This window comes from Babylonia areolata, chromosome 3 (assembly GCF_041734735.1).
Source record: "Babylonia areolata isolate BAREFJ2019XMU chromosome 3, ASM4173473v1, whole genome shotgun sequence".
NCBI lineage: Eukaryota > Metazoa > Mollusca > Gastropoda > Neogastropoda > Buccinidae > Babylonia > Babylonia areolata.
The window spans coordinates 50,557,790-50,583,832 of NC_134878.1; the positions used below are offsets into that span (position 1 = coordinate 50,557,790).

At 43.3% G+C, this 26,043-nt stretch overlaps 2 protein-coding genes across 2 annotated transcripts in view; one reads left to right on the forward strand and one right to left on the reverse strand.

Annotated features, from left to right (window-relative positions):
* Positions 1 to 553: 553 nt before the first annotated feature.
* Positions 554 to 13,399, reverse strand: LOC143280614 (ribonuclease H1-like). Its single transcript, XM_076585330.1, has 8 exons — positions 13,258 to 13,399; positions 12,030 to 12,154; positions 10,184 to 10,672; positions 8,342 to 8,459; positions 6,687 to 6,741; positions 4,964 to 5,048; positions 2,353 to 2,477; positions 554 to 1,433 (listed from the first exon to the last, which is right to left on the reverse strand). The coding sequence occupies exons 1-8, from the start codon at positions 13,311 to 13,313 to the stop codon at positions 1,350 to 1,352; spliced, it is 1,137 nt and encodes a 378-aa protein (XP_076441445.1). The 5' UTR covers positions 13,314 to 13,399; the 3' UTR covers positions 554 to 1,349.
* An 8,673-nt stretch (positions 13,400 to 22,072) lies between these two features.
* LOC143280366 (small ribosomal subunit protein eS7-like) overlaps positions 22,073 to 26,043 on the forward strand; it is a 30,928-nt gene continuing 26,957 nt past the window's right edge. Inside the window, exons 1-2 of the mRNA XM_076585002.1 lie at positions 22,073 to 22,142; positions 23,417 to 23,491. Coding sequence (XP_076441117.1) covers positions 23,417 to 23,491 — 75 coding nt within the window. The 5' untranslated portion in view covers positions 22,073 to 22,142. The remainder of the gene's footprint in view (positions 22,143 to 23,416; positions 23,492 to 26,043) is intronic.

A 26,043-nucleotide genomic window follows, 5' to 3' on the forward strand; every position in this document is an offset into this window, starting at 1 on the left:
AATTTTCATACAGCTGTTTGTGTGGGGGTGTATGGGGTGTGCCATATTGTCACCAGTGTACAAGCTTACTCAAAAGGGTGTCATGAGCATAAGTCTCCTGCCAGCAAGGCTTTCCACATCATATAACCTAGAGAAGATTGTGTTTAACTTATTTCATGCAGTAATGTTCTCTGGTGCCACAAATTAATCCTGGAGGCCAGTCATCCGGATGTGACGATAAAGCGAGGTCTTGCATGCAGCATACACTTTGCGCATGTAAAAGAATCCATGACAACAGCACAGTTGTCCCTTGTCCCTAGCAAAATTTCAAAGTAAAATCCACTCTAATATATTCATGTGTGTGCATATGACTGAATCTTGGCAGAAAGACACAGGAAACAATGAGCACCAGAAGGCAGCTGACAATTAGTTCTACCCAAGTAGGCAGCCTGATGTGTAAGACTGTGTTAGGAAGTCATTTAGAGCGTGACCTCTGACCAAGGATACAGGTGTTATATAAATATCCTATCCATGTCAATCCATCATACTTCCCCAGTTATTACACAGAATAGCATGAATTCTGAAGGCTTTATTACACATTATTTGTGTTTGGTAACATTCATTGTTTGTCATTCATTTTCATCAATGTACTTCACATAGCTCTACTTTATCACAAGCACTGTACCAATGTAAATGTCACATCAAAGTAGCTGGGAAAGACTTGTCAAACTCAAATCTTCACATTCATGTTCACAATCTGCATCTCAGATCAGACACGTTTTACCCAAACAACTTTTCCATTCACGAACAGCATTAATAATGAAATACACAAACACAACACTTATTTTCATTCCCAACTTTTCAAAACTGCTATTAAAGCAAATTTTTTCTAAAAACAAAGTCTCCAGTTCATCATTGTGCATCTTGACCTTCATTCTCATGTTACAGGGGGGAAAAAAAGATGATAAACATCACAAAGTATGTAAAAACAAAACAAAAAAAACAACTGAAAATAAACACAAACAGGAAATCCATACATACTCATCCCCCCCTACCCTTTCTTTCTTTCCAAATCTCTGCCCTGCAACACAATTTAAAGTTTGTTTTTTGTTGTTGTTTTTTTAATGTAAAAGGACAAAGGAAAATTGAATGAAACGAAAATAAGACAAACTCAAATATCTCTTTTCATGCCAAACAGCAGGACCAAATGTCTGTCCTGCTGTTTATGTAAAGGAAAAAACAACAGAGAATACCAAGCAAGACCACCATCCCTCCTCCACCACCGTCATACACAGGACCATTGCTTTTCAGTATTTCACGACACAAGAAGAAATGGCCATCTCAAATTCCCAGGAATGCAAGGCGGCTTTTTAGAGAGGTTTTTTGGCTCCAGCGTTTGCCAGTCTGTCTGCAGCTTCATTTCCTTCAATCCCTCGGTGACCACGGACATGCATCTACATCAGAAAAAGAAAATCACTTTTAATGACACTTGTAAAAATCTTTATGTAAAAAAACTACATTGGATCATATATATCCTAGGTTGGTCCTCATCATGCTAACACTTGTGCTGAACCAAAATCTCAAACACAGAAAGTTACGTCATGTCATGAAAGTTTAACAGTCCAAAAGGTAAGACTGCAATTCCTTGCAAATAGATTATAAAATGTTTTTTTTAGACAATTTCCAGATTCCCAGATTGTTAAAATTATCTGTCCAGTGGACGACCCATTCTCAAGTAATGCAAAAAGGAACCTGGTTGGAGACATAATTTGACAAAAAACAAGAACGCCAGAGAATTGACAGACAGAAAATATGAAAAAAAACTTAGCCGTATGAAGAGCACAGGAACAGGAGTCATGATGGCTGCCGGAAAAAGAGGGTGCTAGTCAGGGGGGCAAAGGGGAGGTTACCTACTTCCGGGAGGTTATCGGCCATAGCTACTTTAGTTTTCTCCGTGGATAGTAGTTAGCACAGGACAGGAATGTCAGACCCCTGCCGGAGTGTGCACTAGTAGGTCACGGTTAAGTATGTGTAATTAAAACTTAATTATCAAACGGACCTCAGCTGCCAAACACCATGCTATAGCTTAAATAGTTTGAATGGCCAAACACTAGTTTGCATAAAATGTACACCTTTCTTGTTCATTTCATAAAACTGCACTGTTACTGTTTTTTTCTTGCTTCATGTTTGTTTCCCTTTTGTTTGCTCTCTTTTTCATTATGCTGCAGAAGGAAAAAATCTTGAATGACTCAAAAGTGTCCATTAATCACAAACAAAAAATCACCTGAACTGGGCACGTACACACACACACATTTAAGCACACACATACATGCACACACATCCCACAGATATACACACATAAACTGTACAGACCCATTTTACGTTTATCCCTGAAATGGCCTTATCCAGATTCTCAAAGTCTTCACGGTTGATGACATCACCACCAGTGGATAGCTTCCACCCATTTTTCTTCCATTTCTTTATCCAAGTTGTTATTCCTGCAAAATTGAGGAATAAGTCAGCGTGATGTACAAAAGCAATGCATCATTCATCTTTTCAACAACAGATGCCTAGCAGAAATGATTCAAATGAAATGCTATATAATATAATGTAACTTTTTGTACTGCATCTGATTAAACGGTTTGTACTGCATATATTCAAAATCAATCATGCTTGAAATAAGAACTTCCCTGCATGTCAAATACATTTGTGGATATGTAGTGTTGTAAAACAGGCATGAGCCCAATCAAAGAAAAAAACCAAGATATTAAATGAATTTTTTTTTTTTTTTTAAACAAAATAAAAGGAATCAGTGTATTTCACCATCACACAAGTTTATCAAGTGTATATGCACTGCAATAGTGCAAATCACATTCAATTATCATAACTGACAAAATAACAAGAGAGGCCTTCAAGACTCACTTGTGATATACACTTAATCCAACAAAGAAATTAAGAATAAAAAAGAAAAAAAAGGAATGGATAATCTGGCAAAAAGACACACATACACACACACACACTCTCTGATCTAGATTTATATGTTTGAAAAAGTGAAATATTGGGAACGTGGGCTGCTTCAGATGGAATTGTTCCATTTTGAGCATGCAACTTTCAGTTCTACAAATACTCATTTCTGACAAAAAGCAGAAAATATTATTTGGATCAATATATATGTTAATAGGCCCTCTGGTAACACTTTACAAGTGCTCGCTTATTCACCCTAACTTCAGTGACTGGATGAGATGTTTGAAGAACTTTACTGACCTGGGTAAGACAAATGATATGTCAAAATAACTGCTGAAGCTACACCTTGCCTCAAAAGCCCACAATACTAGCAAATCATTTCTACCATCTTATGAGACTAAATAAATAGCGGATTTGTTACACACTTGTTCTTTCAGAACTGTGAAAAAAAAAATGAAAAAAAAAGGGAGCAATCCCCAAACCAGAAGTGTGGGATATTCTGCATTTCTGGAACTGTGCCATTTCATTTTACATGGGTTACTTTGTGACGACACTGTGACGACAGTCAGCCACAGCACGACCACTTGCAGTATATTACAACAAACTGCCCCGCCTTCGTCTCAACTGAATGGACAAAACTGCAACAGCTATTTTTAGACAGTCGGTGAGCAACCAAAAGACCCGTCGGTACCTTGAAACATCGCTGTCTGCTAGTTGCTAAGCATATCTGTACCAGGCCTCCAAACGATATGAAAAACAAGACATATTTAAGATCATATTACTGTTAAAAAACTTAATACATCTTTCAAAGCTAGGTATTGCATGTTTTACAGACCTCCATGCTGGGACCACTATAAACAGACACACAGTTGGCAAAGGTCAGAGTTGACTCTTCGTGCATGTGCAATGCGACATGATGTAACTGACAAATTGTGCTTGGAAAATCAATGTTGTTTATTTGTGTGCTTGTTGGGGACATTTATGCAGTAAGTTGTTGTTTTTTAGGTCTGTGCACAAATCTTTCTGAATAAAAAATAGCTGCCTTCTTCACCTCCTGTCAATTATATGTTATCGTGAATTATTGATTGAATGCCACACACTGTTGCACTTGTATTCCAAGATGTCCACCTCTGTCAATTTGTGTGAGGTCTGTCAATTACAATTTATGTTATGTTTGTTCTCATTAATGCAGTAACATCTGTAAAATATTCCTATGGAATAAACATGTTGATGTTGTACTTGGCACCATTCTCAATTGTAGATAGTGTGAGACCTTCCCACCGAGTATAAAACAAAAAAAGCATTTGTATGCCCAGAGTCATGATTCAATTTTGTACTGTTTTAGATGAGTGAGATCTGTTAATAGAAAATTATCTCCCTTACTAATAACTGGTTTTCTGCCGATAAGTATAACGTCCCATTAACAGGCACATTGAGAGATGTGTGTGTTTATGTAATTTCCATACTGAGCAAAAGAAAGTCCATTTTCAGAAAAAAAAATTGTAATTAACTGCTATTACTCAGTGTCTTAAATCCTAAGTTTTGTGCATAAAAAAGAAAAATGCAACAGTAATTTTTTGGTGAAAATATTTAAATATATTTTGTGCCCTTCCAAGAGATGCAATATCATTATGATTAGAATGTATATATATAAAGAACTGAACATTTGGTATGTTTGTGCCAAATTTGGTATCAACTGACAAACTATTTCCAGAGAAAATGACAATGTTAAACTTAAAGTTTACCACGGATACACAGGCATACAGACACACACACACACATAGACAACTGAGCACCAGGTTATTACGTAGACTCACATTGTTTACACAAGTGAGTCAAAAATGTCAAAAAGGATAGACAAACTGAAAAATCAGAACATATTTTTACATTCCAGGAGCCTTCCATCTCTACAACTGACAAATCATTTCAATTCCATAAGCAAATCCACATATGATGATCCAAACCAGTCAAAATTCCATGTTAAAAAAAACCTGTTAATCAGGACTGCTCAAGTAATTACCACTGATGAGGAACTGGCTGTCTGTGTGGAGAATCAGATTCTGAACCCCTCTTTGCTTGGCCTGTTGCACAGCTACCTCTGCAGCCTGCAATGAATTCACACATCACAGCATGCATTGTACACTGTCGTGGTGCTGACTGTAAACAGGCAAAGTCCTTCTTCTCTGGTTGATGAGCTGTCTGCTGTGACTTTTCTGCAATATTTACAGACTTCCTGTTTTGTTTATATTTTGTTTTTCCAAATATCTAAGTATGTATATGTATGCACGTGCACCTGTATCTATGTAAGTGTGTTTATAAATACTTTCAACAATAGTTATATTGAAAGAAAAATATTTGACAATGACAACAACAAATGATACAGATACATCACAACAGAATGACGTGTGAACAAAAAAAGACCCATATGATACACAAAAGCTACATGCTACAGAGAAAACGATTACTCAAAATACTGAACCTTATCATGCAAATACACTTGTGTGAATACAGCTGAAGATTTATGTTCTTCTTCATCTCCCTTTTCTATGTTAACTGGATTCCACCAAGTCTGTCAGTTAAATGTCAAAGCCTGCGTTTGGGCAAAGCTTGGGCAAATAATTTTCCCATCCATTCTGCAATGTTGTCAGTCCATCTTTTTTTTTCTTTTTCTTTTTTTTTTTGTCTTCCCTCCATCTCCCTCCCTCAACAGATTCCTGGGGGTTTGTTACAGCAAAGCCACTAGATCTTGTTACGTGGCTATACAAATGTAGTTTTCTCTTTTTAACTGATGTCAGGAGATCTTCATATGGTGCAGTGTACTGCTTGATGATTTGGCACCCTTGTTCATATGTGATGTGATCACTGTATCTGACAGTCAGTGTCTTGCAATAGCACCTAAGTTCCATGGCTTGAATTCTTTCTAAATCTGCCAAGAGAGTCCATGTCTTGCATGCATACAGGGAGATGGAGAGGAATCTTCTTCTTCTATTGCGTTTGTGGGCGGCAACTCCCACATTCACTCGTATGTTCACGAGTGGGCTTTTACGTGAATGACTGTTTTTACCCCACACTGTAGGCAGCCATACTCGACTTTCGGGGATATGCATGCTGGGTATGTTCTTGTTTCCACAACCCACCGAACGCTGACATGAGTTATGGGATCTTTGACGTGTGTGTTTGATCTTCTGCTTGCATATACACACGAAGGGGGTTCAGGCACTAAGCAGGTGTGCACATACATTGACCTGGGAGATCGGAAAAATCTCCATCCTTTACCCACCAGGTGCCATCACCAAGATTCAAACCCAGGACCCTCAGATTTAAAGTCCAACGTTTTAACCACTAGACTATTGCGCCAGTCAAGGACAGGAGTCTGATCTTGTTTCAAGGAAATGTTGTCCTTCCATACAGGTTTCAGGCTACATACTATTTTGCAAACTGGAAAAGACAATTACAATATGTACATATGATTAGAATATGTACTTATTCAACAAGTTCAAGTACCAGTTCCAGAGGCTTTGTTTTCACCCCCCCTCACCCTCCACCATTCCCCCATGCACCCATCCACACTCCACATGTTCATCATGCACAGTGACACACAATCATTTGTCACACAAGCATGCACACTAGCACACAAACCATACATACACATTCACACCAATACATTTATAGAAAGCAAGCATGAGGAGAGAGACAGACAGACAGAGGGAAAGAGAGAGAAAAAAATCTGAAGTGCTGCTTACGTGGATTTCTGCTCTATTATTTGTCTGTCTTCCAGTTAATCGTTCACTTTTGTTACTGAAAGAAAAACGAAAAAGAAATCAACCAAAAATCACAAGGATGCAGGTAAAACCACATAAAGCTGAAGATATATCTGTACAGACAGGCAGATATATCAGATGAAAACAATAAGATAGATAAGCAGGCATAAATTGATAAATGGGTGAATCAGAATGCAACATAAACAAAGATGAATAAAAACCTTTTTTAGTCAGTCTTTATGCATGTATACCATATTCGGATCATGGGTACATAAAATGTTACACATACAGTAATATGTCTCTTTTTTCAGTGATGCATGAGGACTTATATGTCTGAGTTCTTGAGAAAAAAAAAAAAAAAAAAAAAAGAGAGAGAGAGAGAGAGAGAAACAAAACTAGTCAAGAAAACATAGTGCTCTGTAGTAAATTGTACTGTCACTAGTGTCAGATATCTGATCTCTTGGAATCTGAAGGAGCTAACCCATAAGGCTTTTCAACAATGTGCATGAAGAGCATTGTCTTAACAGGATCTAAAATTTAAAAAAAAAGAATTTAAAAAAAAAAAAGAAAAAGCAAAAAGAAAGAAAACATACTCTCAAACAGATTAATCATGTGCTGCTGGAGCCCCGCATTTACATTAGGAAACTTTGAGAGAGTCCATTTTGACTTGTCCATTACAAACAAAGCATGTAACAATCTGAACACAATGATCTGATCTCAACACATGAACACTCATTGTAGAGAGGACCTCCACTTAATCTGCTCTACCAATGAAAGCAAAATCTAATCTGAAACTGCTGAAATCATGGTAGTGGGAAAATGGGAGGGCAGGCGTTGTGCCACTAATGCTATCCAGACACGGGCAGCATGCAGGGTCTGATTCTTGGGTCACCCACACTCCAGCAAGGCCAACAGTCCCGCCGGTGCACATATTTTGCCACGTTTTGTAATTTTTTTCTCACGGTATCCTGTCAAAATCTAACAGTATTCTTCTATTTGGTGTCAATGGAAAGAGCAAACTATTCACTAACTGTTTTTGATATATCTAAATTATCATTTCAAGTGCTTAATGGAGAGTCAACAGTGCTGCCCCTTCTCTTTACTGACATTATTTCTGGCACAGGAAATACCAGCTGCGCAGCAGGAAAACCCACTGGCTGGTTTCTTTGTTCCGAGGTTGCCGTGGTCACCAATTACCACAGCATTCAAACCGAAGTCCACAATTTAGTCCAAGTCATCGTCAAACTTAGTCAAAGCTAATCATAGAACTTAGTTCCCTCAGAACATACACCAGAAAGGTGTAGGTTTTGGGGTGGTTTTTTTTTTAGCTGTCCCATCATCTGCTTCGTTTCAGTGGCACTACTTCCATGCTGCTCATTCCAAGTCACCCATACACATCCACATCCGCAGTCCCTGCGTCAGTAGTCCACAGAAGGCCACAAACCGTGTCGGAAATTTTTCCATGCAGCAGGGAAGATTCTGACTGACTGGGACAGGCTGCAGGTATGTCTACTGGGACAGGAAAACTTGTATGCTAGTACTGGCAGGCCAGGTGGCTGAATGTTAATGTCCTCAGAACTGCTGAATTAAAAAGTCAAAAACAAAAAAAAAAGGGGGGGAAAGCAACCCATACTCACTAGGGATCACGGGGGCCCCAGTAAACACCAATGCCAGCCCTGGCTGTGGCATAGCCATTATCAAAGGAGGCCCCGTCTGTGTACACCACCTTTCCTTCATGGTCAGGGAAAGGAATACCTGTTGGAGACAAATCAACAACAACAAAAATCAAACAATTTTTAAAACAATAAAATAATGAGAGTGGTGGGAAGAGAGGAAGGGCTGAATGAGTGAAGGAAAAAATGAAGGCAATAATAAACCATGTATGCTTTTTTTTTTCTTTTCTTTTTATAATTGAGACACACAAAGAAAGGAGGGAAAAGAGAAAGGAGGTGAAGGAGTGAAAGAAAAGACGAAGGGAATGATATAATGCGAGGTGGTGTTTTTTTTTTTTGTTTTTTTATTATTGCTTTTGTTTCTCTTCAAATGCTTGAGCCACACAGAGAAAAGAGGGAAGAGTGGAAGGCAGTGAAACCATTAAAGAAAAGATGAAGGGAATGAAAAAAAAAAAATTAAATACATAGAATTGCTTGTATTGCTCCTTTCCTTTTATGTGGAGTGATGACTAGGTGGAAATGCATCCCCCTAGGAAGCCCCAGAATCAAGCGAGAGAACCTGAGCACACAGGATCAAATCCCACTCACCAATATTTTCTCCCCCCTCCACTAGACCTTTGTGGTGGTCTGGATGCTCGTCATTTGGATGAGGTGATAAACTGAGAATCCAGTGTGTAGAATGCACTTTGAACATTTAAAAGAAACCACTACAACAAAATGGTTTTCCATGGCAAAATAGTGTTGAAAAATCCATTTTGATAATTACGGGTTGATAATTTGGGCAGGAACTTCATACAGCCTAATACTGTCTTCATTTTACAGTCGTTACACTTCATTCAAGTTAAAAATGCAAACTCTTGTACATATAACCAAGCACAAATTTCAATATACAAAGATTTTGTCATCCTCATTAGTCTTGTCAACCCAGATGGGGTTGTGGAGGCATCACTGATCTTCTTCTTCTTCTTCTGCGTTCACTCGTATGCACACGAGTGGGCTTTTACGTGTATGACCGTTTTTACCCCGCCATGTAGGCAGCCATACTCCGTTTTCAGGGGTGTGCATGCTGGGTATGTTCTTGTTTCCATAACCCACCGAACGCTGACATGGATTACAGGATCTTTAACGTGCGTATTTGATCTTCTGCTTGCATATACACACGAAGGGGGTTCAGACACTAGCAGGTCTGCACATATGTTGACCTGGTAGATCGTAAAAATCTCCACCCTTTACCCACCAGGCGCCGTCACCGTGATTCGAACCCGGGACCCTCAGATTGACAGTCCAACGCTTTAACCACTCAGCTATTGCGCCCGTCGGCATCACTGATGACTCTCTGATAATCTCCTGCGATCTATTTTGGTCGTGGGCTGCTGTCTGTGACTCGGCCAAGACAGGCCTGTCCACTCCCCGATGTTATCTTCCCACCTTTTCTTCTTTCTGCCTCTACGCCTTCCTCCTGGCACTGTGCCTTACAGGATGGTTTTTGCCAGGCCTCGTCACATGTCCATACCACATTTTTCTTTTCTTCACAGTGCTAAGCAGGCTGTCATGTGCCCCAAAGGCTGTAGCTATTCTGTTTCTGACCTCACAATTGGTCTCTTTAAGAGATGTTCAGAATTTCACCTCATCTCAAGGGCTTCAATGCGTCTCTGGAGGTCAGCAGTGAAGATCCAGGATTTTTTTTTAACACAATCTTCAATCTTAAAGTCACAGGGAACATGTCCATAGTACCACTATAACTACTCATCCTCATGGACAGTGAATTTCAGAATCTGATAGTGATACAAACAACATTGAGCTCACCTGTGAATCCACAGTCTGTGCATCCAGATGGATCCAGCTTCATTTTCTTGTATTTGTTGGCAGTGTCGTTTCCTCCAGTAGTACCACCACGAGCACCCCCAGAACTCCCTAAAGGTGTGAAGTCGCTATACGACCTTTTCAGCCTATCTCGTGCGCCACCATTTTTGGACTGAGCACCACCTCCACTTGAAAATGTTGGTGCTGCAGATCCCTGAGCTTCTGTGTGCAAAGAAGCAGCCAGCTGGTCAATTTGTGGACTGAGACTGTCCACGCCTTTTAGCAACTGCTCGGCAGAAGAACGCAATACCTTTGCAGTTGCCCGCAACATGGTCAGAGTCTCTTCTGCAGCAGACTGGTTGCTGTGACCTTTGGCCTGGCGCGCTGAACTGGATGGGGCAGTGTGGAGGTCCTGCTCTTCATCTGATGAGTCATTCATGGAGGGGCTGTCGGATGGAAACCTGTAGTCTGGAGAGTCAGAAGATGATTCATCTGGTGCAACAGAAACAGCAAACAATCAACTCACTGTTTGTGACACTGCATTTTGTGCTGAGATGAGAAAGCCTCATTTGCAAAGAAACAACGGAAAGCTGATATTATAAGACTGGAAAAAGAAGCTTCTAAATTGTTGTTGTTGTTGTTGTTGTTTTCCTTTCTTTACTCATATCACTTTGTAGAGTCCTACATAAAACAATGTGTTTTAGAACATTAAATTGAAGTACCAAAATCTTATTCAAACTTTTCATCATTTTCAATCAATCTTTTTTTATTCTTGAAAATATGTGGCTTTGTGTGTGTGTGTGTGTGTGTGTGTGTGTGGTTATGTGTGTGTGTGTGGTATGTTTATGCATGTGTTCGCTCTTTTTAAACCATTCTTACACTGAAGCACACCACTCACTGCTGAAACTACAACAACAACAGTTTCTTCCCAGGCACCGTCAGAGACTGGACCAGCCTCCCTCCAGAAGTTGCCATCTCCCATCCTTGGTACTTCTGTCTTACAGGTGATGACCACCCTTACAATTACACAAAGATCCAACCTTTTTCCTCTCCTAACTCCAAGTGACAGTAATGCTTGATAGTCCAAATTTGAACAATAAGAAGAGAGACTTCTTCATTAAAAAACAAACACAAAAACAAGCACAACCAAAATACCTAATCAAGTGATAATGATTACACATTATAATTTATTTATATATATATATATATATATATATATATATATATATATATATATAAAATACTAAATATCTCCCAAAGCTTAATGTTTTTTTCATTGTACATAGTACAATTGCCCCAGATTCATAGTTTTATCAAGACTTGAGAAGAAAAGATATTATCTGCTAGATATATATACAGAAATATTTCTAGATTTTCAGTGATACATAACATCAATAACTTAAGACACCAGTCAGCCAGCAACTGAACAACAAATCTTTTTTCTTCTTTTATCTTTCAAAGGATCTGATATAAAATTATATATATATAAATTACTTCTTATTTTATCATCTAAGAACCATCCTCATCCCCTTTTCCCCAATAACTTTCAATATTCTAAAGACCCACAGCATAATTCCTAGATGCTCAGAGATCTTCCAAGACCCCTAGAACATGTAAACCTAATAATAATATGCTGTGCACTGATTTTTAAATTCACATTTTATTTACTGATTAATATTCCCAGCTGACATAATCAAAATTCAGTTCCAAATATTTCTGTTTGTACATTCATGGTTTTGTCCCTGGGGATTATGCAGTTCATGATGACATGAGTAAAATGTTTTCTTCTGTTAAGTGTTATATTTTGATTTTTGTTTGTTTTTTGCTTTGTTAGCAATGAATTACATACCACTAAAAACGTATACATTGTCATCAGCCTCTACCCCACGCACAAAGATCTTGGCTTCTGCTTCAGTTGCAAATTTCTTGAACCTTGCATTTGGATAACTTTTCACCTGTGCCTGACAGGTAGGCCTGAAAAAAAGGCATCACACACAAGAGCACAAAATGTATATTATATTCTTACACACACTTACATCTGATCAAGATTCAATCAAATCTTTAACTTGATCAAAATCTCCAGAATGGGAAAAAGTTACTGGGCACTGTACAGTGTTCCATGTAGTTTTGTGTGTTTGCATCCATACATCTACAAACACAACTTGTGTGTTTAAAACATTTAATAATCAAAACTAACACAGGGAAACTAGTCAGCACATTCTCCTCATCTGAATCACTCCATTGCATCCACATCCACATTGCCATGGACAATATCCAGAACAAGTTTTAATAAAAAATTCTTTCTGTACAAATCGTAAACATTTCACTCAATTGACTTGAGAGTTGAGGGAGAAAAAGAAGATGCTGCTCTTCTCTTTGTTGATTTTCCCATGATAGTCTTCATTTCCTTTTTGTCACACATATGAAATAATAACCTTTCTTTCTTTTTTCTTTTTTTTTTTAAACAAGAAAGATTTCGCATATCTATCAAGTCCTACCAAGCACAATGTGAGTTTTGACTTTGTCCACTCTTGTCAATTCAGCAATAATGCTGAGGATTCACTCCATTCCCTGATTCAGACACATGTAAACAACTGGCGCACGGACATATAGTGATACCTCACAGTATTGCCATTGATTTGTAAACAAGAACATGTGTGTGCATCCTTCTTGTTAAGATTCCATGGTCAAAGAGATACCAAACCATGTGTATGTAAAGCTGTGAGCACTATACAAATTACAGAATCACTCTAATTTGTCTAAAAAGAAAAAGCCACACTCTGATCTGATGACTAAGCCCAATCATAATCTTGCTCGAGATTAATAAATAAATAATTTTAAATGTATATATATAAAACATAAACTTTATAGTTTGTCTTTGATATTTACTAATTTAAAATACTTATAATCAAAACTGTGAGCAAGTGGGAAAAAAGGCCTTGACATTATAATAAGTATCAAGACAGTATGAAAGTTTTCTTTTTGCCTATACCGGTCTTTCATTTAGCAACGCGAATTTGAAGAAAACTTGGTTTATAAAGATTATCTGATCGTACACGAAATGCACTATTACACACCAGTCTTTGTAAACACCAGGAACACGGCCGCTTCTAACAGCGTAGTAAAATGGCATGGTACGTTTACGCTAGTCCCTTCGTGTAGTCCGTGAGAAGGGTGAAAAAACTTCGGCGTGACATTTTTCACTTTCGATAGTTGACCGGATGTAAACTGTGTGACCTCTTCTTTAGGTTAAACTCCATAATTAGCTTTCAGAACCAAGTAGTAACATTTTCCCTGTTTATGTTGAATGCAACCTATTAGTATCAGTATCAGTATCAGTAGCTCAAGAAGGCGTCGCTGCGTTCCGACAAATCGATACACACTACATATATGCAACCTAATAAATGGGCACAGGTGTCGGGGTTTGTGGACAAGGAGGCCATGCTTTAATTTGTCAGAGAACGATGCACTGGAGAAGTTATTTACTAGCATATCCTCCTTATGCAGGTATAGCTCTTTCTAGCACTAGTTTTTGGTTCCCTCTATAGCTCTCAATTTATCTGTCTGAACGTCCGCCTGCTTATATGGATGACAGAAAACAAACTGAAACTAACGATGATAAGACTGAAGCCCTCAGACTCCTTCTTCCCGGCACCAGTAGAGTGCCACTTCCCTGCCTTCCACTGTCGCAGTCGATCTCGGAAACTCTTCTATCTCATCCTCTGATCATGTCCGTGACCTTGGCATTTTCCTTGATGAAGATTATCTTTTCATGCAGTATCACATCAGCAAAACCTGTCAAGCAACCTGCTTTGAACTGAACTCAGACGAATCAGCTCCATACACTACTACCTCACATTCCGGCGACGCAACCAAAACACTAGTTAATTCATGCATACTCTCCAGATTAGACAATTGCAACTCTCTTCTCATCGGTTGTCCGCAAACACTCCGGCCTCAGACTGGAGCACTACAGCAGGTATAAAATTCCGCCGCCAACTTACTATTAGATTCGGCGCACACCCTGCACACCCCTTCAAAACTGAAGAGTTGCACTCAGGGTTACCCACAGAGCAATTTGAAGAATCAAATACAAAGCCGCCTGTCTCTGCTACAATGTCATGTCTGGAACTGCACCCCGATATCTCTCTGACATCTTTCAAATCTATGATGTACCCTCCCGCCGTTCTCTTCGCTCTGCTGCTGATGATAGTACCTTCCGTGTCCCAAAATACGAAGGAAAAAAGAAGAGGAAGAAGAAGAAGAAAAAAAAGCACAGTGGTCGCGCCTTTTCATCATCTGCTGCTCAAATATGGAACTCTTTGCCTCACGTCCGTCACAGCCCCCCACTGCCTTCCTTTAAATCTAATCTCAAGACTATTCTTTTCCGGCAGCATTTCCTCTAGACCCTCTCAGTCTCAGTCATACATGAAAGTAGTTAGCTGATTGTGTAGGTGTATTTGTTTCGCTGTAATGTTGTAATGCGTGTGCGTCGAATGTACTTGATGTACCGTATATGGATGGATGCACACATGTATGTATGTATGTATGTATGTATTGTACCTACGAATTCGTATGCGCATATACATATGTTAATTTATTGTGCATAAATGTCCAATTATTGCTGGTTATTATGATTATTATTCATTATTATTATCATTATTATTATTCTGTGTCTCAGTGTCAGTGCGATTTGTGGTGGTGGGGCGGGGTTTGATTGCGGAGGGAGGACTTTTTGTTCAGACTGTGGTGTTTGCATATTTTTTCGGTCTGTTTGCTCTCGTGTGTGCTTTCCTTTACCCTCTTCCAGAAGGGGTGGTGGTGGAAGGTGGAATAATCGGGAAGGGGAGTTGGTTGTAGTGATGCCGGGGCATGTGTTCTGCCGGAATGTGTTTCAGTTTATCTTTTTTCTTTTGTTTAAAACATGATACTTTTTTATTTTTCCCCCACAGGGCGAGGGCTGGCTGAAAGCCAAGCACGGTCCTTGCTTATTTATTACCCTCGTAAAAGAAAGAAAAAAAAAAGAGGGGTAGTACCTCTAGAGGGGGGGGGGGGGGGGGGGGGGGCTTGTCACGCACTTCCGGGAGTGGTTCGTCCTCTATTGGTCCCCATCGGCACCCAGCTCTCACCTATGGGTCCTAGAAGCTGCTAGCATGCGGCAGCGCCCGATCCTCGGGCAACGACTTTGACAGGCTGGCTAAACTAGGTGAGGGTAGCCGACGGGTCTCAAACCCTCGGTGAGTTAGGGCTTGTCTACCCAAGCATGTGAAGACTGGATCCGGCGGACTCTGCGGAAGAAACCTTCATGGTTCAACAGAGAGGAAGGCGGTTGCAGCAGAGCACTGTGGAGTGCTGAGGGCAGGATGAGGCACATAGGACATCCTGGTCATCCACTGCATCCATTTCCATCTCCAGTCGTCTTGACTTCGTCTTGCCACTGGATACAGACGGTCTCGGACAAGAGACTGAGGTCGACGGTGCGCAACTCCTCGTCACTATAAACAAAGTCATCGCGCAAGTCATCAGTCATCCTTCATCCCATACCATCATTTTCCCCAAGCCCTGTGGCGACAGGTGAGCGACGAAGCGACAGGTGTGGGTACACTGGCAGTCGTAGCCGCGGACCTGCCCACAGGCGGCTCAGGCCATAGGGTCGTTTTTCACCGACTGGAGCAGCAGTGCAGATCGGCAGCCTCCTGAGCGACTGGGCAGCCCTCTTCAGGACAGCACTGCTCACCTCCCTGGCATGAGGAAGGGGCTAGAAAAGGTGCCCTAAACATTGCCTGCTCCACACCACCCTAGTCAGCATACCGCGGCTGACGGGGGCCCTACTCAAGCGGTCGACACACAAAGGAAAGAAAGAAGAAAACAAGGAGCACCCCATTGACCATTGCCTTATGGAACTTGCTTACACTTCTGGACAGAGGCGACTCAGACAGACCACAGAGACTGTCACGGCTCGTGGCATTCATTTGTGCGTGTGTTCGTGTGTTCGTCTCCCCCTCCTCTCCCTTTCCCCTCTCCTCTCTCCCTTCCCCCAGTCCTCTCCTTTTCCCTCTCCCTTTCCCTTCTCCCTTTCTCCCTCCTCTCTCCCCCTTTTGCTCTGTCATTCTCTTGTGTGCTCAGTTCTGTTCCGAACTGAAGCACGTGAATCTGTCGTGATGTGTGTCTGACATGTTCTTAGTCCTTCTCGCTCTGAACTCTTGAGATGAGTTCGGAGTTAACGTCGGTTTGAGGGAAGGGTTTTGCTTTGCCTTTGGTGCCGAGCTTTGGAAGGAGAAGGGTCGCCGATCCAGCAAGCGAGCTGTTGGGTGTCCTCTTGGACAGTCGTGGGGTTCGATTCTTGTGTGACCCCCTTCTGCCTCTGTGTGGGTCTGTGTTCTGTGTTCTCTCCTGGGCCAGTAGTGTGCCTGAGTCCTGGTGACAGGTGAGGGGGGAGTTGTATAGTTAGTTTGTCCTCGTGGTGTTAGTGTCGTAACTTGTGACATTTGTTTGCATTTTTGGGATTGTTTTAACGGAAATCTTTTAAATCCAGTATTTTATTTCTAGATATTTTGGGGGAAATTGATAAGGTTGTTAAGTGTTATTTTGACATGTATTCGGCTCGATTTATTGTTTCAAATATACCTTCTTTACAATGAAAACTGTCTAAATTTCCCAAAACATTTTTGTGTTGTGTTGGAAATGTAGTACGATGATTTGTAATATTACCTCACTGAGTTTTGTTTCTGCAGTGCGAAACTAGCATTACATATAACGACAAACTGTCATTTAGGGTAAATGTCTTGCGTATTATATGCAGGTTTAACTCCTTAATTATGAGAGAAACAATAATGGGCGGTTCCTGTCCTTTTTGGCATTGGTAGTCAGTTTTTGTGTGGAAGCGACTGTCAGGTCAGGTCAGCTCATTAGATCTGCTACTGGTAACCTGTAATCCAGTACAACCTGTTCAGGGTCAGGTTGCCGGCGACTAAACCGGCACTCCCACTGCTCCCTTCCGAGACTGGTGAGGCGGGTGGCTAGACACCCTTATGGAGATCCATAAAAGGGCGTCGGCTCAGGAGAGCCACCGACGGCCATCTAGCTCCACTGTGCTGTGTGCATGCCACACGCAGTTGGCCCCCGGGGTGTGTCTACCCATGCATGCGAAGTCTGGATCCGGCAGAATCTGCGGAAGAAACCTATCGGTTCAACGGAGAGGAAGGCGGTTACAGCAACGCGCTGTGGAGTGCAGAGAGCAAGATGAGACACCGAAAGGATATCTTGGTCATCCACTGCATCCGTGCTCATCCTCCAGTCGTCTCGACTTAGTCTTGCCACTGGAAATTGGTGGACCCGGACGAGAGAGTGAGGTCGACGTTGCGCAAGTCCTCTTCACTTTAAACAAACTCATCGCGCAAGTCATCAGTCATCCTAAATGACCTTTCATCCTTCATCATTTCATCACCCCCAAGTCCTGTGGCGACAGGCGAGCGACGAAACGACAGGTGTGGGTACACTGGCAGTCGCAGCCGCAGACCTGCACGCAGGTGGCTCAGGCCATAGGGTCGTTCTTCGTCGACAGGAGCAGCGATGGAGCTCGGCAGCCGTCTGAGCGTCTGAGCAGCCCTCTTTAGGAATGCACTGCTCACCTCCCTGGCATGAGGAAGGGGCTAGAAAAGGTGCCCTAAAAATTGCCTGCTCCATATAACCCTGGCCATCATACCGCGGCTGGCGGGGACCCTACATCAGCGATCGAAACAAAAAGAAAGAAAAGAAAACAAGGATCGTTCCTCTCACCATTGGTGCTTGGAACATAAGGACTCTCCTGGACAGAGATAACGCGGACAGACCCCAAAGGAGAACGGCACTAGTTGCATCCGAACTCGCCAGATACAACATTGACATTGCAGCCTTGAGTGAGACTCAGCTTGCAGGCGAAGGCGAGCTCTGTGAACGGGGATCTGGTTACACCTTCTTCTGGAGTGGACGAGGAAGCGAAGAGCGACGTGAGGCTGGCGTTGGTTTTGCAGTAAAAACAGCACTTGTCAGCAAGCTAGCTGGAATCCCAAAGGGAGTCAACGATAGGCTTATGACCATGAAACTCCCACTGGCATCTGGCCAGAAGCACCTCACCATTGTCAGTGCCTATGCCCCAACCATGACCAACCCGGATGAAGTGAAGGCGAAGTTCTACGAGGACCTTCACTCTGTCATTGCTGCTATCCCTAAAGCAGACAAGCTCATCATTCTTGGGGACTTAATGCTAGAGTTGGCTCTGACTACATCTCCTGGGATGGAGTGATTGGAAAGCACGGTGTGGGCCACTGCAACCCAAATGGATTGCTTTTGCTTCAGACTTGTGCAGAGCACGAACTGCTGATAACCAACAGTTTTCTGCCTCCCTACCCGTAACAGGACGTCATGGATGCACCCTCGCTCAAAGCATTGGCATCTCATCGATTACGTCATCGTCAGGAAAAGGGATAGGCAAGATGTACGTGTAACAAAGACCATGTGCGGCGCCGAGTGTTGGACAGACCATCGCCTTGTAGTCTCGAAGCTGAATATTCGAATCCAGCCCAAGAGACGCCCCCAAGGCCAGAAGGCTCCAAAACGGCTCAACATCGCTAAGCTGAATAACACCACCATCAAACAATCCTTTGTGGAGTTTGGAAGATCATCTGGAATCCGCCTCTCTGGACAACCAGAATGTGGAGTCTGACTGGAGGACCCTGCGTGAGCTGATCTATAGTACAGCTTCAGAGACCCTGGGACCCATGACCAGAAAGCACAAAGACTGGTTTGATGAAAACTGTGATGAAATCAAGCAGCTTCTGGATGAGAAACGCCGTCTGCATCAAGCCTACCTGAGCAACCCAAAGTCCACATCAAAAAAGGATGCGTACGATGCCATCCGCAGGACTGTTCAGCAAAAGTTACGCCAGATGCAGGATAAGTGGCTGAGTGACAAAGCTGAGATCCAGGGATATGCTGACAGGCACGATATGAAGAGGTTCTATGATGCCTTAAAAGAAGTCTACGGCCCCACATCCTCAGGATCATCCCCCCTCCTCAGTGCAGATGGGAATACCTTGATCACCGAGAAGGAGAAAATTCTTGAACGCTGGGCTGAGCATTTCAACAGTGTCTTAAATCGCCCTTCCTCCATAAATGATGAAGCCATAGACCGTCTCCCACAAGTCCCCATCAACGAAGCACTGGACGATCCGCCAACACTTCTTGAGACCCAGAAAGCAATCCGTCTGCTATCCAGTGGCAAAGCACCTGGCTCAGACTCCATACCAGCAGAGGTCTACAAGGATGGAGGCACTGTGCTGACTGAGAAGCTCCATCAGCTGTACTCACTCATGTGGAAAGAAGAGAAGATCCCCCAGGATTTCAAAGATGCATCTATCATTCACTTGTACAAGCGAAAGGGGAACCGGCAAGCCTGTGATAACCATCGGGGCATTTCCTTGCTCTCCATCGCAGGCAAGATACTTGCCAGGATCCTACTAAACCGCCTCACAGCTCACCTTGACCAAGGTCATTTGCCTGAGAGCCAATGTGGATTCCGGAAAGAGCACGGAACCACCGACATGGTGTTTGCCGCAAGGCAGCTGCAAGAGAAATGTCAGGAGCAAAATGCTGATCTGTTCTCCACCTATGTCGACCTCACTAAGGCCTTCGACACCGTGAGTAGAGAGGGACTGTGGAAGATCATGGCCAAGTACGGATGCCCTCAGAAATTTATTTCCTTGGTCAGCCAATTCCATGAAGGCATGCAGGCTCGAGTCCAGGACAATGGCGAAACATCTGCTCCTTTTGCTGTCACAAATGGTGTCAAGCAAGGCTGCGTCCTGGCTCCAACGCTGTTCAGCCTCATGTTCTCTGCAATGCTTACTGATGCCTTCAGAGATGGCGATGTTGGAATCGACCTGAAGTACCGAACAGATGGCAAGTTGTTTAACCTCAGAAGGCTTCAAGCAAAAACGAAGGTCATGACAGACATCATCAGAGACTTTTTGTTTGCTGATGATTGTGCCCTCAACGCTGGGTCTGAAGCTGACATGCAGCTCAGCGTCAAGTTTGCCACTGCCAGCAGGAACTTCGGCCTTACCATCAGCACGAGGAAAACTGAAGTTATCCATCAGCCAGCCCCAGGGAAACCCTACGTTGAGCCCAACATCAGTCAACGGTCAGAGACTCAGTGCGGTGGAGCGGTTCACATACCTTGGCAGCACACTGTCACGAAATGCGACCATCGACGATGAAGTGAACGTCAGGATTGCAAGAGCAAGCGCAACGTTTGGCAGACTCAGTGCAAATGTCTGGAACAGAAGAGGCATTAGTCTTGAGACCAAGCTAAAGGTCTACAGAGCAGTAGTTCTCCCCACACTACTGTACGCCTGCGAAACTTGGACAGTGTACCAACGACCTGCCAAGAAGCTGAACCACTTCCACACAACATGCCTCAGGAAGCTACTGAACATCAAGTGGCAAGACAGGACCCCAGACACAGAAGTGCTCGCAAAAGCCACCCTTCCCAGCATCTTCACCATCCTGATGCAGTCCCAGCTTCGCTGGGCTGGACACGTGGCGCGCATGCCAGACCATCGGCTGCCCAAAAGGCTCTTCTATGGCGAGCTGCAACAAGGGAAGAGATCACACGGAGGTCAGAAGAAGCGCTTCAGAGATATTCTGAAAGTCTCTCTTAAAACGTTTGATATCAACCCAGACTCCTGGGAGGAATCTGCAGTGGACCGTGACAAATGGCGCGCTGCTGTGCACAAAGGCGCCAAGTTATGCGAGGCCAACAGGACTGCAGCAGCTGTTCAGAAGAGACAGGCCAGAAAGTCACGGGCAAACAAGCTCCCTGACAATGATATGCCTGTCTTTGTCTGCCCCAACTGTCCGCGAACATTTCGTGCGCAGATTGGACTATTCAGCCATCTGTGCATTCACAGATAGATTCATGAGCATCCTCCCCCCCACCCCACCACCACCCTGCCCCCATCCCCCAGCTGGATGACGACGATGGTCATCATCGATCTCGATGGACACACCACCAGGAAGCGACTGCATCAATATCCACTTACTCGCCTACTTAGCGTAATGTGTATTGCTTAAGGAAAGGGAGGGGGGAGGGGTACTAGTTATTTCATAACGTGTTAGAGCATAGTCTACAGAGACATGGGAGTCTTGTTACAGATTTGTTCCCTGTGACTTATTCCTGTGGGTTCCCCCTGACTGCCACCCCGACGGGACTCCAGGATTCGCCTTTTCAGTGGTCATCATTCCACTTCATCCCTGTCCGTTCCAAACTCCCTCACTCCCACTCCTTTCCCTGACCTCATATTTCCAACGTCCTCACCCACAGTCCCTCATCCCCGGCGTTCCACCCTCTCCGATTCTGCAGGCATGTGACTAAAGCCAGTTCAGCGACACTGGTCTTCAACGGACGAACTTGATTTAGGTTCAAGTGAACTGACATTTTTTCGCGTAGATCTGTGCTGCCGTTACTAGGGCCTACTGTGTCGTGGTCATGCTGCTATGGTGTAACCAAAGAGTGTTACTGTGAAGTGTTTAAATTTGTGTGTCTGGACCAGGATATTCAAAGTGTACAACAGTAAAGAATTGAGCTGAATTATCTATGATGGAGGAGGATGAGTAGGATGAGTAGGAGGAGGATGAGTAGGAGGATGATGAGTAGGAGTAGGAGGATGAGTAGTAGTAGCCTTTTAGACCACGTTATCTCTGATCAACAGGCCATTCACTTTTCAAACCCAGAAAGCTCAGCAGACTTCACCGCTGTACTATTATGCATTCGAAAGGAACCCATTCCATACCAAGGAAGTGGAAGAAACTGCTTTGAGAGAGAAACCTGGGCGGGTTTGCTTTTTCTGCAACTGTGGACCTGGCCAAATGTTACCGGAAACACGAGTATCAGTCCCTTTTCAACACAACTCGCCGTGAGACGGTATGATTTGATCTGTAGCTATCATTGGTAAACTTAAAAATAATTAAAAAGGAAAGGTTTATGAACAGTTATATTAAAGTCGATGGAAACAACAGACCTTAATGTTTTGATATAATCATTAAGAAGACTTCGATGGTTCGTTATTATAACCAGTATTAAGGGATTTAAGTGATGAGCTTTCGACTTGAATTGTCAATCCGTTGAGACATGGACGTTTCACATATGATGCAGGTGATCAGAGACAGTCACATAGGTGCCTTAGCTTTACTTGTTCATTATAAGCGGTACTAGATGTGGGGAAAGCTGACGGTAAAACATGTGTATCGTATTTGACTGTTGATCCAGATCGTGATCGCACGACAAATGGTCTTTTTGTGCAGATGTATGCAGTATGTTCTCTGCTTCTGTCTGTCTCAGTATCTCACTATATTAAGTATATACCTCTGTCTGTTTCTCTCTCTACGTGTGTGTGTGTGTGTGTGTGTGTGTGTCCCCAACTGGGAAAGACTGTCACTTTCAGTTTCGGTGTCAAGGTGTCAGTGTGCAGACACATATGCACAACACATCCTTTGGATAAACCTGATGCACTTATCAGGCCATGAGAGCCTATCATGGGATCTGTGTGTGTGTGTGTGTGTGTGTACACTCAACTTATTAAAATTTTAAAAAGGAAAAAAATCACTGGGCAGGATTTACTTTTTTTTTCTTTTAGTAGGGATTAAGGCAAAGAGAAATATTAAGCAGAGTATGTAATTATGTTTCTGGTTTGAAAGATTTATATTTTGTATTTCTCTTATTATCACAACAGATTTCTCTGTGTGAAATTCAGGCTACTCTCCCCAGGGAGAGCACGTTGTTACACTCCAGTGCCACCCTTTTTTCCTGTGTGCAGTTTTGTTTTTCGTTCCCATCGAAGTGGATTTTTCTACAGAATGTTGCCAGGAACAACCCTTTTGTTGCCATGGGTTCTTTTATTTGCGCAAAGTGCACGCTGCACACGGGACCTCGGTTTATCGTCTCATCCGAATGACTAGCATCCAGACCACCACTCAGGGTCTAGTGGATGGGGAGAAAATATCAGTGGCTGAGCCATGATTTGAACCAGCACGCTATTGTCACTTCCTGGGCGGACGTGTTATCTCTAAGCCATCACTCCACTATGCCTCTGACTTAAGTCAAGAAGAGAGACAGGACTTTGTCCTTGTTTGGTTTTTGCATTTGAATTGTTTATACTCTTTCACATGAACCTAATCATCTATTGTTTTTCTTCACAGATGTACTCAACAAGTGCGAAAATAATCAAGCCTCAGGGTGAAAAGCCCGATGAGTTTGAATCTTCCATTTCACAGGTAACAAGACCGTAAAATTAATATAACATTTATAAAACAATCAGAATAGTTAATTTTTACAATTTTTTTTTTTAGTTTTCAAATTTGGCAGCCTTGTTACGTTTAATTATGATGGCGTTTATCTTTATGAGATTCCTGTTAACTGGCTGTGATGAGAAATCACGATGGTCTTCCGAAGTCCATACATTTTGGATTGAGGACAGCTACTCAGAACTGAGCCAGTTACGTTTACTCGAGTCAGAGCTGGAGATTTTCCCAAATCAATGTCAAAATATATTTTAATTACGCATACTTAACCGTGACCCAACTAGTGCAGACTCCGGCAGGGGTCTGACATTCCTGTCCTGTGCAAACTACTATCCGCCTATGTGGAGCAGACGAAACTACGGCCGATAACCTCCCGGAAGTAGGTAACCTCCCCTTTGTCCCGCTGGTTATCGCCCTTTTTTTCCGGGCAGCCATCATGACTCCTGTATCTGTGCTCTTCATACAGCTAAGTTTTTTCGTATTTTCTGTCTGTCGATTCTCTGGCGTTCTTGTTTGTGGTCAAATTATGTCTCCAACCAGGTCACATAATTATGTAGCTCGATTGGGGAATCGTGCTAAAATTAAGGCGCGATCGCAATCGATTCGCTGACACTCTGGGCCCTCGACTCCTGGCCCTCTAAACAATGCCAACCCGCCGCCTTCTCCACTTCCTCCGCTCCCTCCGGTCGACTCCAGACCTCCGCCACCTCCTACACCTCCTCTGGTGACTTCTAGAGGTTTGTGGTCACACACTCGGGTCAGTGTTACCTTTCATGTCATTTTTATCGATCCGCGAACTCACTCGACGCGATCCACGTTTTCTCGGCCCTGCCAGTCGGCAGTGTACGAGTCGATCTCCTCTCTCTTTACCATACCCACAGTTGCACCAATGGAATGGCCACAATCCCTTGAAGGCAGCTTGTCTTGGATCCGCATGTTAGACTGGGCCCTATGTGCGATGCGTCCGTGGTGGCGGCCGTGACATCGGATCACGCGGCACCCCACGCGGCATGCCTCGACCGTCTTGGATCCAATAGCGACCGAGGCGTGTAGGGATGCCCTCCCCTGGTGTAGGGAGGAAGGTGGACCACTTGGGGACACGCTTGCCCATACGCGTACACCCCCTCCTTGTCCGGATCACCCGATCCAAGGGAGGCAACCCCTGCTTCGGCACCCTTGCCGGTGACTGCCACAGTTATTTCCCTTGCACCGGCACTGCTCCTTGCCTTCAGTGCGAGTGTGTGCACGGTCCTACCAAGCTATGCGGTGATGACCCCATCTGCCACACCGCCGAGTGCTGCTGTTTCCCATCCACTAATGGTGTCTCAGCAAGCTACTCAACCAATCAGCAACTCATCGCTAAACTTGCTGCAGCAATTATGTACCACTCTGCCTTCCGGTGCTGCGCCTTGCGCCCACAGAGCAGGTACGTGCACGCCCCATTGGAACTTCGGCAGTGTTGGATTCTTCTGCCCCATTGCCTAACTCTGCTGTTTCCCAGACTAATATTGGCACTTCCACGTTGGAGTACCTCTTATATCATATCATATATATCAATATCAAGGCGTGCGTGCAAGCCTGACAAGGCCTTTTACCCGCTTGAAGTGGGGAAGAAAAAGAGAGTCCCCACGTATGTCTGTTGCATTTTTCAACATTGAGTGCGCAGTGCTTGAAAAATCAGAAAATATGTTAATGAGTTTTGTATTTAAAGTTTTCACAATGAATATCAAGATAATTCTTAAATGTATTAATAACTCGATCCTGCCTCTCGGCAGTGCTCGGGCCGATCTTGTCTATCACTTTATCCGTCAACACACAACAACTGACAACTGAACGTCGGCCCTCTCGCAGGAGCTATTCGCGAGATTGGACCGCTGTTCAGCAACAGGGGGATGCACATCCCACAGCAAGCCGGACTTGTCACCCCCTCGTCCACGACGCCCATAACACTGGATTACGGCGCCGTCATGCCACATGCCCCGACCGTCTCGCGTACGATGGCGACCGATTCGGGTTGGGATGCCCACGGCACTAAGGGACATTATAATTATTCCCCTTGCGCTCGTTTTCACCTGTGTCGGTTACAGTGGCATCGAACCACGGACTCTCACACACATGACACTCCTCCCTGTTCAGCGAGGACACGTCGCACAAGGGGGATATGTGCTCTAAAGACACCTTCCTTTTCAACGATTTTCGGCGCCAAGAGAGGCAACTCCACATTTGTAACCTAGGCGCTCGAAGCTGTGGTTAGTTTCGCCGACACAGCACATCACTCCTGCCCCCCGTGCTGTCCACCAACGATGTTTTCTTTCGGTTTCTCATTGGGTCCTCATGCCCAGTTAGGGACTTTACTGTACACATCTTTGCATAGCAACTGCACTTTTCTTGCCGTTTCTCAGGCTATTGGCCACAGGAAATGCATCACAATATTTCCCCTTCTATCCATTTGATTTATTATCACAAGCAACAATCACGAAATATATATATACATATTTAAAAACAAAAAAAACAAAAAACAACGA

Bases quoted from the DNA above. Each gene is read 5' to 3' on its own strand.
- LOC143280614 (XM_076585330.1), bottom strand. From the start codon at position 13,313: ATGCCATTTTACTACGCTGTTAGAAGCGGCCGTGTTCCTGGTGTTTAC. The intron at 5,049-6,686 runs GTAAGCAGCACT...AATTCATTGCAG, and splicing joins ATAATAGAGCAGAAATCCAC to GCTGCAGAGGTAGCTGTGCA. The intron at 1,434-2,352 runs GTCTGTACAGTT...TTTCTGATGTAG, and splicing joins CAGGGATAAACGTAAAATGG to ATGCATGTCCGTGGTCACCG.